Source organism: Saccostrea echinata, unplaced genomic scaffold, assembly GCF_033153115.1.
Source record: "Saccostrea echinata isolate AGI-Se365-2 ecotype Australia unplaced genomic scaffold, CSIRO_AGI_Sech_v1 ptg000029l, whole genome shotgun sequence".
Classification (NCBI taxonomy): domain Eukaryota; kingdom Metazoa; phylum Mollusca; class Bivalvia; order Ostreida; family Ostreidae; genus Saccostrea; species Saccostrea echinata.
This window is the reverse complement of record NW_026889778.1, coordinates 38954550-38969944: the sequence shown is the minus strand read 5'-3', so window position 1 is coordinate 38969944 and position 15395 is coordinate 38954550. Positions and strand designations below refer to the sequence as shown.

At 32.1% G+C, this 15395-nt stretch overlaps 1 protein-coding gene across 1 annotated transcript; it reads right to left on the bottom strand.

Annotated features, from left to right (window-relative positions):
• Positions 1 to 1261: 1261 nt before the first annotated feature.
• On the bottom strand, positions 1262 to 10256 carry LOC133194817 (traB domain-containing protein-like). Its single transcript, XM_061330721.1, has 9 exons — positions 10171 to 10256; positions 9655 to 9759; positions 8081 to 8292; positions 7501 to 7641; positions 7006 to 7116; positions 6201 to 6340; positions 4578 to 4750; positions 3342 to 3444; positions 1262 to 1659 (listed from the first exon to the last, which is right to left on the bottom strand). Exons 1-9 carry the CDS (start codon positions 10202 to 10204, stop codon positions 1539 to 1541), a joined length of 1140 nt encoding a protein of 379 aa, XP_061186705.1. The 5' UTR covers positions 10205 to 10256; the 3' UTR covers positions 1262 to 1538.
• Between the last annotated feature and the right edge of the window lie 5139 nt (positions 10257 to 15395).

Sequence of the window (15395 nt, the reverse complement as noted above, 5' to 3'; positions counted from 1 at the left end):
TGTATACCAAATTTCATTTCAGTATGAGCAACTTCTGCAAAGAAAATGAACGGAAACTGTTGGTGGACCGACAGACAGACAGACCGACCGACCGACAGACAGAAAGCAGCAAAGCAATATGCCCTCCCTTCTTTGGAGGGGGGCATAAAAATAGGTTTCGGGGAAAGATTTCAGCAAATAAAAATAATCAATCTATTCAAATAAGGTCAAAATTCAAGATCCCAGTAATGGACACGATAAAGGGAGCTGTTGTTCCTATTTTGAATCCGAGTCTGATTCCTGAACTCTAGGATATCTGGAAGGTTTTCATATCTTATATTTAAGATTTTGAATGTATGCTGTTATTTATTACATAATTAAAGTTCTGCATTTTGATTTTTTTGGAAAGACCAACTTTTTGTGAATGATGTCCCAAAAATTATTCAATTCATTGATATTTTCCTTTTAACAAGGACACAAGAAGATTACAAATGCATGTATAGTAAATAAAGCAAAAACAAACAAAAAATGTAAATTTGAGTACACAGTGCCTCTATATGTAGATATATAGAAGTCTCAAATATACACATATTTAACAAACTTAAGAGTGAATATAATAATATAAGCCCAACAAATACCGGTACATGCTTACATGTATTAAATAATTTAATTTCTTCATGGCAAAAATATATGAAAGAAAATATTTCAAATACATTTTCATACTAAGAGACTTGTATAGAACGTAATTTAAAAAAAAAGAAAAAGAAAACATCATCTCCAGTGAAAAAGCATGAAGAGGTTAACATGAAAGGTTTTTCACATGAAATTCAAAGTTAATATCACATCAAAAAAGCATGAGGGAAATTAACACAAGGTCTCCCACTATAAATTTTAACTGCAGGATTAAAATTTACTTTTATACATTCACCAAAAGAATTTTATTATTTTGATTTTATTAATATTGTAAATTGTTTTTTTTAAAGAAAACTTCAAGTACCTACTAGAAATAAATAAAGTTTGAAGTATCAGTACGTGACACTCTCTTATTAAATAAACTATGACTAAACTGCATATGATTATCAGATACATGTAAGTTGTGATGAAAAAAACAACCTTGCCATTTAATGCACACACATTAATCATATGTAAAATAATGTAGGTTGCATGCATATTAATTTTTGCTCATTATGACTAGAAACATGATATTTAAACATCAAATTTACAAAAATGATCTCAATGACAAAAAAAAAAAAAAAAAAAAAAAAAAAAAAAAAAAATCCAGCATATCCAGTATTTCACATAAAAGTCTTCAAAATATTTTAAATTCTTGATATACATATATCGCAACAAGGAAAAAAAAAAGAAAAAGATAAATCCGGATTAAATTTAAATACTGATTATATTTTCAATAATTAATACCAACAGCCTTTAACATGATACTGTACAAGAATGTCCAGCCATTCAAGAAATGTTTCTCTTTGCTCTGTTTCTTTCTTTTTTGTTTTAGGTTGGATCTGAGTAACTTCTCTTGGAATATTTGATTGGAGATTCTATAAACTTCACGTCAGAAGTGGCACAGTAATTCTATAGAGTTTATAACAACCATAACACAGCACTCCATAGAATGAAAAACGAAAAGCATACTTCAATAATTTCCTAACTTTCGACACCTCTGGAACCCTGCAGAAAAAAATAGAAGAAATGTTTTATAAATTGACAACTCTTGATAATTATGACAATAATAATTCATTCTGGGTGCATGAAAATCAAGAAAATAAAAAAAAAAAAATGGAATGAACATAAAATCATTCTGCATTCAAGTTCAATATAAATCTGCTTCATATTATGACATTTCTCCATCCCCCCCCCCTTTCCCCAAAATAATCTTTGAATAAATTTCATTTTTAAAATTTCTTCATCTGAAAACATAAGATTTTATCAAACATCAACCAAATTTCCACTTAAATCATATACTAAAACATGTAAAATAATTGGGTCGATTTAACTTTATAAAAGAAAACTAGAAATATGTCCATAGGACATGAATGCCCCGCCGAAGGTATATAAGCAATGCAACATGAAAATTTGTATTAGTGTATGAAATTTGATGAGAATATCTTGAATAGTTTCTTTAAAATTGAAATCTAAAAAGTTGGATTTAGATGATAAATTCTCACCAAATTATGTATAAGTGCATAAGCTTACATAAATACATGTATATCTTAAATGGTTTCTTTAAAATTAAGCAAAATGCAAATTTAAGAAAAGTGAGGTCAAGGTCCCAGAAAAGTTCAAGGTCAAACGTTTTTGATGCAGTTGAATAGTTCTCATAAATACGTATCAGCATATTAAGTTTGATAAAAATATTTTGAATGGTTTATTTAAAACTGAGCTAAACACTAATTTAAAATGAATGAAGTTAAGGTAAAAGGAAAGGTCAAGGTCAAAAAATGTTGATGCAGTTGAAAAGGTTACATCAGTATGTATTAGCATATGAAGTTTGATAAAAATATTATGAATGGCTTCTTTAAAACTGAGTTAAACACTTATTTAAGAAAAGTGAAGTAAAGGGCAAAGGAAAGGTCAAGGTCAAAAAATATTGATGCAATTGAATAGGACTCATCAGTATGTATCAGCATATGAAGTTTGACACTAATTTAAGAAAAGTGAGGTCAAGGTCAAAGGAAAGGTCAAGGTCAAAAAATGTTGATGCAGTTGAATAGCTGTCATCTGTATGTATCAGCATATGAAGTTTGTTAACACTATCTTGAATGGTATCTTTAAAACTGAGCTAAAAACTTATTTAAGAAAAGTGAGGTCAAGGTCAAAGGAAAGGTCACGGTAAAAAATATTCATGCAGTTGAATAGCTCTCATCAGTATGTATCAGCATATGAAGTTTGTTAAAAATACATTGAATGGTTTCAATAAAACTGAGCTAAACACTAATTTAAGAAAAGTGAGGTCAAGGTCAAAAGAAATGTCAAGGTCAAAAAATGTTGATGCAGTTGAATAGCTTACATCAGTATGTATCAACATATGAAGTTTGATTACACTATCTTGAATGGTATCCTTAAAACTGAGCTACACACTAATTTAAGAAAAGTGAGGTCAAGGTCAAAGGAAAATACAAGGTAAAAAAATGTTGATGCAGTTGCATAGCTCTCATCAATATCTATCAGCATATGAAATTTGATAAAAATATCTTGAATAGTTTCTATGAAACTGAGCTTTGAACAGAGCTAAACGCAAAGTGTGAGGGAAGGACAGACAGAAGGACGGAAGGACAGAAGGACGGAAGACGGACATGACAAACACTATATGCCCCGGCCATATTCATGGCGGGGCATAATAAAATCCTTACACCATGATTTCGTTAATGTCGTATTTCTCTTGTTCCCAGTTCGCCTTGATCCCCGCCACATGACCAATACCCACTACCCCCACCACCACTGAGGGGATGTATCCTATAAAAACATAACACCACAGTGACAGGGTCATAGTGCAGATATTGGTTTAACAATGTTTAAAGCAGATTTTTAACATTTTTCACATATCTATGGCATTTGTAAATTTTGCATAAAATGAAATTAAGACTGAATATTACTTAAGGACATTGGCAAGTCAAGGTTTTCCGGAGAAAAAAGGTTTAATACATGGGTTTTTTCACTTATGAAATAGTGATTGAGAGTGATCTCCCGTGTAGAATTCTCTAAGCGGTGAAAACCAATAAAGCATATGTTTACAGAGGTAAACAAAAGCACATGTACTTCCTTCAACGGGTAGAATCATCTATACAGCAAGAAAGAAAATTAGTAATGGCTTTGTTGTGAATTGTATTCAGGGGACCAAGATCCAACAGGTTGTCATTTACCATAGTTATGCTCAGTATGCTGGGAAGGGCAAAGATGTGACATACGCTGAAAGGTAGACCGACTGAGATCAGTTCTCAGGTTGTATGAAGGAAGCAGCATTTAGTAACTACGAATAAAATTTGAAATAAATCCATGCCAATATTTTTATGACTATGTGTTTCAATCAATTCAGTCAATTACATGATAGAATCAATCAACCAGTCTGACTCTCTTGACCATTATGAATAATATGTAATTATAGCTGTTAAGGGAAGTAACTCAAAAATAAAGTTCGGTGCCGGTATGTTCTTGTCCTGTTTCTATATATACATTTTCAGCCAAAATATCTAGAAGTCATAGGAAATGAAGATACAATAATGTATATAATACAAAAACTTTATGAAATAAGTGGGTTTTTGAAAAATATTATGGTGAAAAATTATGTAGCTCCCTTTTATCAACATTTTACATAGGAAATGCATTGAGAATTGCAAAAACACTGATTTGACAAAATCTAAAAAAGAAGGTTGGCTTGGTAGGTTAAACAATCCAGAATATAGCCTGTTTAGTACAATTAAACCTACTCAAGAGTTATTGAAAAATTCTATACTATAACCAGGAACCTTGCCAATGTCCTTAAACAAGAAAACTTTCTTAAATTATGCATGCATGAAGAACGTAATTAAAATTCTAATAAAAAAGGATTGTAAACATTGATTCAGAAGAATATGGCAATTTGAATATACCTTTAGGTTCACTGGGAGCTCTGATTGGCTCAGCAGCCATTTTGAGTGAGTGTGCAAGAAATGTATCTCGTTCCTCAATAACCACTTGACTCAGCCCTGGAAATTCTGTGGTCATCTCGGCCAATAGCTGCTCCAACAGATCTTTACCTTTGAATTTTTCTACATCTTCTTTACTATAAAAAGAAAGCAAATATTGAATATACATGTAATGCAATAAAGGAAAAAATATGGTTAAGGTTCAATTTGACCTTTGTCTCAGAAAACCAATGAACACACAAAGTTGTCATAGCTTGTAATTCTTGACCTAAATGATACCTACATGTAGTATCATTATTTTATATAAGATCAAATGATATCTTGTGTCTTGTTGAATGAAATTTACTTTGAATTAGGACTTTCTGATAAGAAATTTTAGTATTGTTTCTAATAATATCATAACATTTTATTTTAACATCTGAGCTACATGTATTAAGTATTCAACAAGTTCTTTACTGGAATCGAAGTGCTTTTGTTTTTGTTGTTGTTGTTGTTGTTTTGTTTTTTTTTTGCTTTTGTCTTTTTTGTTTTATATTTTTTTTTAAAATCAGATATCCATTTCAATTCAGAAATCATTTTAAAATGTAATTAATTCATTTTTTAAATTAACTTGTGCTCATAATAAATCACAAAATTTATTACAGGATTCAAACTTGTATATCTATCAGTATGCAAATTATTAGACCTGCACTCAAGTGCCAATGACTCACACACATGAAGTATCAATAAATCTATAAACCAACAGATGTTTCAGTCTACCTGTTTAATAGGGAAAAAAATTAGATGAGATTTTCATTGAAGCAGTAAACACTAGTAATTACCTTACTAAACTTCCATTTTTATGACATTCAGTGCATTGTACTTAATTTCCCTGATGTTACCAACATTTTCAGCAGCACACGAGCAATAAAAATTGTAAATACAAATCTGATAAGTAAATTCCCTGAATTTATGGACCCTACTTAAGAGCACATTGTGGTTGAAGTATATTTGAATGGCTTCTATAGTGCCAGTTATAAAATTTATACAATTAACAAAAGGGACATGAAATGTATAATCCTTGAAAATAAAATAAATCAACAAGAGGCCCAGGAACCTAGAAAAAAAATTCCTGATAGACTAAAGAACATGCAAAAAATCAAAGTATGTTTAGGTTCATGGGAGCATCAAGAAGCAATTAATGTCTTGAGTGATCTTTAAACCTCTGGCATAGTGCATGATAAGTAATATTCACTCTCATACATGTGTATTTAAATTTCAAAATGAAGCTATTATGGCCTACCTGCTTTTGGGTTGCAACAAAATTTACTACAAGCTACATCAAGTGAAAAAGCTTGGTTAGGGAATACTTTTGTGCTTCCACCCTAAAATGAATTATCTGAAAGGGTTTGATGATTCTGAGCCAAATAATATATAATCAATAATTAAAAAATTTAAATAGCCTGTTTTGGGGTAGACATACTGCAAAATGAATCGATGAACAAGGTTTGATGTCCCCTTGACTCACAGTGTTAAAAATAAATGTTATAATAGATTGTATGTCTTGGGTGAGCATTGTCACTTAGGAACTCCTTGTTTTGTAAATACCTGATAGGTTCATCAAAATTCCATGCATGCCAGATGAATTTGACGAGCTGCCATAGAGACAGTAGTGCGAATGCCCTCTGAAGTGTAATCTGTATGGGACGATCACCCAGGTGTAACTTACATCGGGGAATCTTTTGTGCCTAGTAAGATAAGAAATATCAAATATTTTTATCTGATTTTTCAACATTTTTCATCATATTGAATGTGACTCACTGCAATACAAGTTAGTAATACACTGAAGTAGTGTCTGCAAAGCCACAACTTGAAACTTTTAAAATTAAGTATCTAATCTTTGAGATCATTTGAATGAGAGCTTTGATTGTCTTCTAGTCACCTAGAAATGATTATCATAAAGGTTTGTTCCCAAGTTGTAGCCTTACTCTTGTAAAGATTTGAATATATCTGGATCCACTCTGTATATACAGGAATAAGGATTGTTGCATGTAAATTTGAAACAGCTTTCCTTATTCCCCAATGTAAAACCTTTAAATCTTAAGCCACTATGTTCCCATTTGACTGTGTTCTTTAGACTAAAATCTTCACTAATAAGAAAGGTTTCATGTACATTTGTAAAAAAAATTTACACAGATTATTCTACAAAATGTTTTACCCTCCTACAATGCATTTCTCAATTATCTCTCTCAAGAAGAGCGTGCATGCATGGTCTTTCATTAATTAATTTTGATTCCTTGAGCTTTCAATCAATTCTGAGGCTATTAGCTCAGGTGAGCTAATTATATCTACATCTTTATCTGAACTATCCAGCTCTGCTGCAGTTAACAAATACATGTATTAGACTTCTCACCTCCTTGTATGCCTGCCTAAATTCTCCCCCTGGAGCCATCCCCAGTTCTTTGGTTAAACGAGCAGAGATATTCAACAGCATAATATTGAACAGTCCTTGTATTAAACCATTCTGTGGATTTAAAAAGTATTTTTTTTAACTTCATACATAACCCATGGCAGAATATATTCATCTATGTTTTTTAACTTCATACATAACCCATGTCAGAATATTCATCAAAGTTTATTTTTTAATTATTATTTTTTTTTGGAGGGGGGGGGGATGGGGTGTATTGCTCCCCAATCTCTACAGTTCTTGAGCAAAATTTCTACCATACATTTGTCATGGTTGGGTACAAATAGAAAAAAAAGAGGTAGCTTTGAAATTTTTCGGGTAAGAGAGGAGAAAGAAACCTAAAAAAAACCCCAAAACAATCAGAGTTTCTCCCTTATTTACTAGCTTGTTGTTGAATTCCGAATATCTTCATAAAATTTGCAAATTTCAACTGGTAATTACCTGAGCAATGGAGGTTTTGATTTTTTGAAAGTTCATGTCTTTGGCTTCCCGCAGTACGGTCTCTTCATCCAGCTGTAGTATTTTGATTCGGTCCATACAAAGTTCCACAGATACAACATCAGGTTCTGTGGCTTGTATGACCTAGGAGAGGACAAAGTATATTATATTCTTATAAACAAAATTATCTACAATAGTATAACACAGAAATATTTTCATCAAATGACAAGAACTGCTATGATGTAAATTGACATTTGAAATATAAATGCTTGTATAAATAACGCTTAAATCAAACCCTCTGTCTATAAGGATAGGAATTAAAATATATATATATCTAATTTGTTGGATTCAATGAAACTTGGAAAAAAGGGTAACTCAAATTGACATGGACAATATGGAAAATTTGAGTAAAAAAGTATGAATGCCATGATTAAGATATTTTGAATAATAATTGAAAAACAAAATAAAACAAAAACAAAACCACCCACATACATGTACATGTATGTTTTGTTTTGTTTTTCTTTCTAATTAGAATGAGAATCTAAAAATTCAGTTTAATATATTGCCTTATATATGAATTTACTTTGCTGACATCGTTGAGACTTTCAGCACTGAAGTGAGCTGTCCCTATTAGGTATACTTTGCTGCCCTCTTTGGTTTCCAGTACACTGCAGGTTTCGGGGAGGTCTGGATTCTCCTCCCTGTTTCTGACGGGGTAGGGATCTACATTATCCTCAATATCCGATTCCTCCCCACTGATTGTTTCATAAGTCTCATCATGGACACTCCACTCATCTATTAAAAAAGTCCAAGTATTAAGTGGTTTTAAACACATAGACAATTAAGATATTTGCAAACACTTGGTTTTTCAGAATATACTTCAGGGATGTAATATATGAAGTTAATCAGAAGCATTTGAAATTTTTCAAATCAATGGAATAGGAAAAATACACAAGAACACAGATGAAAACACAGAGATGACACGTCAGCTTAAGAATAAACTTTTCCAAAAAATCTGATTCTTAAAGTCCTTTGTACTTTCTAAAACCAAGACTGCATGAAATATTAATGGTAAAATAAAAATTCTTTTTAATTGCTATTAAAAGAAATATGATTCTATTTCATTATAATTTTTAATGAGATATGCAAAATAGTCCAAAAACATGCATATTATGCATTTCTGGAAAAAAAAAATTGATACCTCAAAGTCATTTTATATATAAAACATTGATACAGGCAGAGGCAGTTGATTGATAAATCAGTATACTGATGTTTTGTTACATCTCTAATTAATACATGTATGTATACAAAGATTGTAGACTACTGGAAGTGAGACTGGCTATAGGTGCTTTCAATAAATACAGTCCAGAAAAGATATGTCTTCTTTTTGAATACTTGCATAGAAAAGCTGATCAAATCAAAAATTTGACTTGTATCTTACAACTGTAGTTTTCTTTAACTAAAGAAAAAAATCATTTTAAAGTCTAAAAATCATCTATTGATAGATGGCCTAAAAAGGGGGTACATGTACACATGATGTAATCACCTACTTTTCAGTTGGTGAATAGGCACATTAACAAGCATAGTCAAAGTGCCCCATTCACAGTCAGAAGAGAAATGAAAAAAAACCCCAAACATTTTATTTGAAGGGAGTCTTTATTTTAAATGCAATTAGACAGAACACTCTATTGTTAAAATGATTTGTCCTAGGGACTGTTTCATGATAGAATCCATTCCATGTGTTGACAATGTAAGAAAAACAAACAAGGGCAGATAATTCTAATCTAGAAGTAAACTGTGCAATCCAGGGAGTTCCAAATGCCAACATGGCATTTAAATTTGAAGCAAGAAATAAAAAAATGTTGAGAAGTGTGTTCATTTATTTTCTGCACATTTTTTTAAGGAAGAAGGCATATAGTGATAAACACGCTTGAAAAGGTTTGCTATGATTAATTTGGTAATTATTTTCAGAGCAATTCCTTTTGTACTCTCAAAATAGTTTCATAGTGCATTGGCTCCAATTTGCTATTAAGCTGCAACTATATAGGATGTATTCTTACTGTGGTGAGGACTTGTCTTGATTGAGACACAGTTATATCATTCTAACTAATATGTAACGTTTAACAGAATTAATGTAATGACAAAAGTTGTTCTGACCCTCTATTTCTGAAGATGGATCTTCTTGTATAACATTTCTCAGTTCCTGTGTAGCTGGGATTTTCCCCTCTTGTTTATGATCACCACTCGCCTTTTCATCTTTGACTGAAATAGCACAGTGATTGACCCATACATTAATAGAGCGTCACGTAGATCCGGGATAAAATACATGTCATTAAAATTAAAATGCAAAATTGAAGTCCAAAGTGAAAGCAAGACTGAAAATTCCTGACAAGTCACAAAATAACTTACAAGGGGTTTAAAATATAAACTCTTTTCTTTACGTCTTTCATAATAGAATAAATAAATAAATAAAATAAAATGCCATCGTGGCAACATCTGTATCTTTAGTTGAGTGCATGATGCAAGTTTCTGTACACAGTAACAATATGGACAGGACGATCAATCTTTAAAATATACTTTCTACCTTTACACAACTTTTCAAAATAAAAGATTTCGATTTACTTGAACTTAAACATAAAATATATGTAATTTAAAAGAAATAAAAATTCTCACGTGGAGTTGAATTTTCTTGCTGATCGTCGTTCATGATGTGGACTACGTATGTGTACACGACGATTGATTACGTAGAACGCATATTTATATCTTGATCCCGATCAAATTAATGGTCTCTCTTGCGGTTTCACGGTAACTGCGGTATTGCTCTTTTGCAGGGCAAAATGATATAGTTTGGTGAAATATGACACAAAAGCAATTGTTTAATATATGTCATTTAATTCTCTGTCAGCAAAAACTTCGCCAAACATTATTAATTTGCGCTGCAAAAAAGTACATTTATAGTACCGCAGTTATCGTGAAAGGGCTAATTGAATAACAATCAACCAACCAATGCAAAAAAAAGAAAAAAAGACAAATATGTGTATAATGCTATTTGTACTTGATAGAGAATACCCTGTTTATCTATTTATTTATTTATTTATTTATCTATTTATTCATTCATTCATTCATATATATCGTTATATTACTTTATTGCCCAAAGATATCTGTAATCAGATAATAATAAGCTTCGTGTGATCATAATGTTTTTGTTGTACAATCTCTCCATAACGAGTTAAAAAAATTAATGCTATATGCAACTTTACAACCCAATAATTAACCCGTGAGATGAAGAAGAAGATACGATTAGTTAAGAAATATTAAGCACTTTATCTATAAGAAAACTGTTGAAAAGTTAATTTTTTTTCCAAGAGATAAGAAAATTACATATCTAAGAAAATTAACATGTATATATTAGCGCTCACATTGAAATTTTCCAAAATCATTCAACTTTAATTGCCATGCAGTTGATGCATTGTGACCTACTTTTTCATCAGTATGTTACAAGGCCCCAAATATGCACGAACTTACAAAATTTGATTAATCTAAACCTCTCAGTATCCAAAATAATGAACTAAAATGTTTTGAAAATGATTAGCCCTAAAGTTCAGAACTTCAGATCAAAGCAGGTCACGGTGACGTACTTTTTGGTTGACAGATTTCACAGCCCCATGATGCATCAACCGACAAGCCTTGATGATCATGGGCTTCAAAGTATCGAAGATATATGCATTAAAAATCAATATGAAAATAAATATCTACAAAATTCAAAAAATTAAGTCAATGTGACCTACCTTTGAGTCAACATAACATGAGGCCCTAAGCTGCATCATTTGACAAGATTTGATGATCATAGTCCTCATAGTGTGCAAAATAAAAGGTTTTAACAAAATATCATTTTTGAAGTGATCTTGAGACCACATGTACAACCTTTGCCCTAGGCTATTACCTTGAACAATTTTTAATCTACAATTAATTATCTTCATCCTTAATTATGTGTAAGTTTTGTGATACTCTGTTTAATGGTTTATGAAAAGAAGATTTTTTAGCAACCACTACTTTTTTTTAATTTCCCAAATTATTTTCCTTTGTTTAATTAAGGTCATATCCCTCTTATTAGTATAAGTAAATGAAAGCCCTTGACCAAAGGATACTCTGTGAAAAATTTGATAAAAATTGGACAAGGGGCTCTTGAGATAGGACCCACATTCCAAAAAAGTGTATGCACACAAGACCCTAACATTATTCAGCTCTTTCTGCTCATCAGAACTAAAAACGGATTCCTGGCACAATCAACTCAAAAACAGAACACAATGAGGCAAAGTCATACCGACCAGCTCAGATCGACAAATTTCTCAAATTCTCCATCAATACCACTGAACTTGAATCTTGATCAATTGTTCATTGCATCGCATGATGGTACACCGTCAGTGGAAATCTCGGACAATCATGTTTATGGCAAGCAGGACAAGGATAATTTAGACAAGACCCCAACAAAAATGCACTCACCAGAACCAGATCTAATACATACATCTTAAACGGCATCATCCTGATGAACGTTATCCTACCTGTTCCACAAGAAATGTCTTGCAAGAACATTACCACGAGTGATGATAAACTGTAATTCTATATGCATCCGATGTTTGAAAGATAAAAAATTGGTAATTTTTTAGTGATGTGTATGTAAATGTTCTCTAGTTCACGTAGTTTTTTGTGAGTTATGAATTGTATAAATCTATCAAAGTCCAATCAAGGCTGAATTTGTCAAGACAGTATGCAAATATTCATTGGTATTGGTATAAATAGCCAAGATTTGTTTTGTTTATTGATCGATATCATTAAATTGAAATACAATTATTGGCCCCTAACATTTAAAAGGGGAGGAATGTGATTTTCCGGATTCCTATACGGTCGTGCAAATTGGTTTAGTATGTTACACTTTATAATTCCGTAATAATTTGTAAACGCGTGTTCTGAATCTCAATTATCACACAATAAACGCTCTCAACGACACCTCCGAGTAATCGAACTGTGGCTAAAATTAGACACAAAACAAATGGTCAAATGGTGGTTGTCTCAAATAAAGTCAGCAAAAAAGAGTCTCCCATGTGTAAAATTCTTGAACCTTTAATAACAAATAAAAATAAATACCCCGCTGTGAGCCCTTTGTCTTAACCGGGTAAACAAAGTAATACATAGACAAAATAGGATGAAAATAATAGTTTAATAATTTGTATTAAAAAGTCAGTCAATATATATTCAAGATGTACAGGTATATGCAAATAAGGTCATTGTATCTATGAAAAAATGAGATAATTTGACATTGTTCACACCCTTGCATCAGTTTAAAAATTGATTTTACACAGAACATGCTTTTCTGTACTGAAATAACTGGGAGACATAGACACATTATGCAATTTATGATGGTTTATTGCTACACGTGAATGGGGGAATGAAAAAGGTATGAAATAATTTCAACTAATCCAATATATCTCTTTATACTCTTCATCTGAACTACGGATTCTTGTGTTTGACATACAAGCGGGGGATCATGATCATGGTTAATATTACTTAAATTCAATACTTAAGTTTTGACTTCAAACATACGTGCAAATACATATATTCATGAATTTGAAAACAGATAAAAGCATTGATTATAAATATTCTAGTAAAGCACATGTGAATACAACATTTATTTTTACCTATATTTTATCAATATATCACAGACATGTACACCTGTACCTAAGGACTTTGGCTTTCTGCGCAGTATAGAAATACAGTAGTACTGTTTTTAGCACTCACTTATGTAAATGTATATTCATGTAAATGTACTACAGATAAATTTAAAGACTCAGAAATACCTTTTAAAATTAGATTAAATACTAGTACGTAAAATTCAACACTATCCACTTTCTTCAAGTATTACGTGTACATGGAAAAGTGATTCACACGTTTTGTTAGCTGCGTGAAAATTATGACACCAAACAGTTAAAATGTCGTCGCAGATTTTATTGCACAGATACATGTATATGGTGACATTCTATCAAAACACAAGAAAAGGACTTGCAAGAGAAATATTCTTATAATAATTCATATTTATTAACTTCTACATATATTCTTACAAATTTTATATAAAAAACACAAAATTTATAAAATTCACAATACGAGCCATTTCTAATGGCACACTCCGGTATCTAAGCATAGTTTCAATATTAAATAAGGAGACGCAACAGCAAGGCTACATACCAAAGTGGTGATTTAAGTGACTCCCATTCACAACAAAAGTTTTGTGTATTTACGTAGTGCTTCTTATGCTTATAAGCAAAATAATAGTTCCTTACAGCTTTATCAAAACGATCCAATTTACTCTCGCAAACAGCTAACATTATATACAGAAGATATCCTGCTGCATCGGGAGATACTGAGAGAAAATCTGAAATTTCTCGTTTTTGAATTTTCAAATTATAGAGGTCATTCCTCTTTGCTAAGCATAACGCTTTTAGGAAAAGGGAATATTGACGTGGAGGTATGGATATAAATGATGACGTTTCTTTGATCATCAGGATTTCCAGTGCAATTTCTTTGGGTATGATTGGCATGACTTGAAATACTTCGAAATCGTATGAGACTGCCATTGAAGCTTTTTCAATTCTTGATAAAACTCCGTTACAGAAATTGTACTTGTACCCTCTGTCTACTTTGTTTGGGTACCTTGAACTTATGTACAATACTCCAGCATTGTCGCGGATAGTACTCTCATATTTCCTTATTATTTTAAGAGCTTGTGAATATTTACCCATGCAGTAGAAAGCTGTTGCCAAAGTCAATCTCCCTCTACTAATGTCAGCATTGCTGGTGAAATCTAGCAGTCCAAGTGATCTTCGGATATGGCGATATCGAAACCGTGTACAACTACTTATTTGAGTCATTCCTCTGTGCAATAGGAACAATGCAATATGTTGGAGAAGCTTTCGTTGGAATAGTGTTATTGTGTCAATTTTCAATCGATCGGGACCTGCTTTAACAAGAGCATCTACTGAATTAAAGAATTCCGATTCTAATGATGTAAGATTTGGAAACGAATTTACATATGACTCTATTTCACAAAAAAATGCCTGATCTTCAGCATCTTCGCAATGCATATTGGATTCATTCTTGAATTTCAGAGAGATGCCTTTATATTCTTCTTCGGGGTTCAAACAACAATTTGGCATCTGCAGAATTTTTAATCTTGTTTCCTGGAGTGCATCATTAAGGTGACGCATTGATCGGCACATCAATAAGCATCTCCAGCCTTTAACATACATTTCCGATAAATGATTGATAAGAGACTCACGTTCATTTTCACCTAAGCGACCATAAAACATATTGTTTTCTCTCACAAAGTAATTTGGGCAAAAGCCGTTGGAAACCCAGGATATCAACTTTCGAAAACACACCTCGATACAAGACACTAATCGGCGAGGTTGCCAAAGATGTCTTGGCGTTTCTTCAATGCTCCAGAAGACCAATGTTTTCATGAAATACGAGCATAAGTCGTCATGATGAAAATTTGGGAAAGCCTCTTTTAAAAGAAGCTTAAATATTCCGTACACATGAAACTGCGTATCATTAAAAGAATACACTAAATGTTTTTCTGCCACAGAAAAAGACAATCGCCAAACAAGTGGATCTACTGTCCAGTTCCCATAAATGTCGATATATTTAGACCCAATAGGCATCACATGACAACCACTTTTGTGTATCGCCTGCACAAGACTTTGATCAGGCCACCCATGTGACCTTTTTCTGTAAAACCACTCCTCAGCATCTGATGGCCAATGGACACAGGCAAGACAATGTGCATCATCTTGCTCTGTACCATTTTGGGATATTCTTTGTACACAAGGGCCATGTTCCTTTTG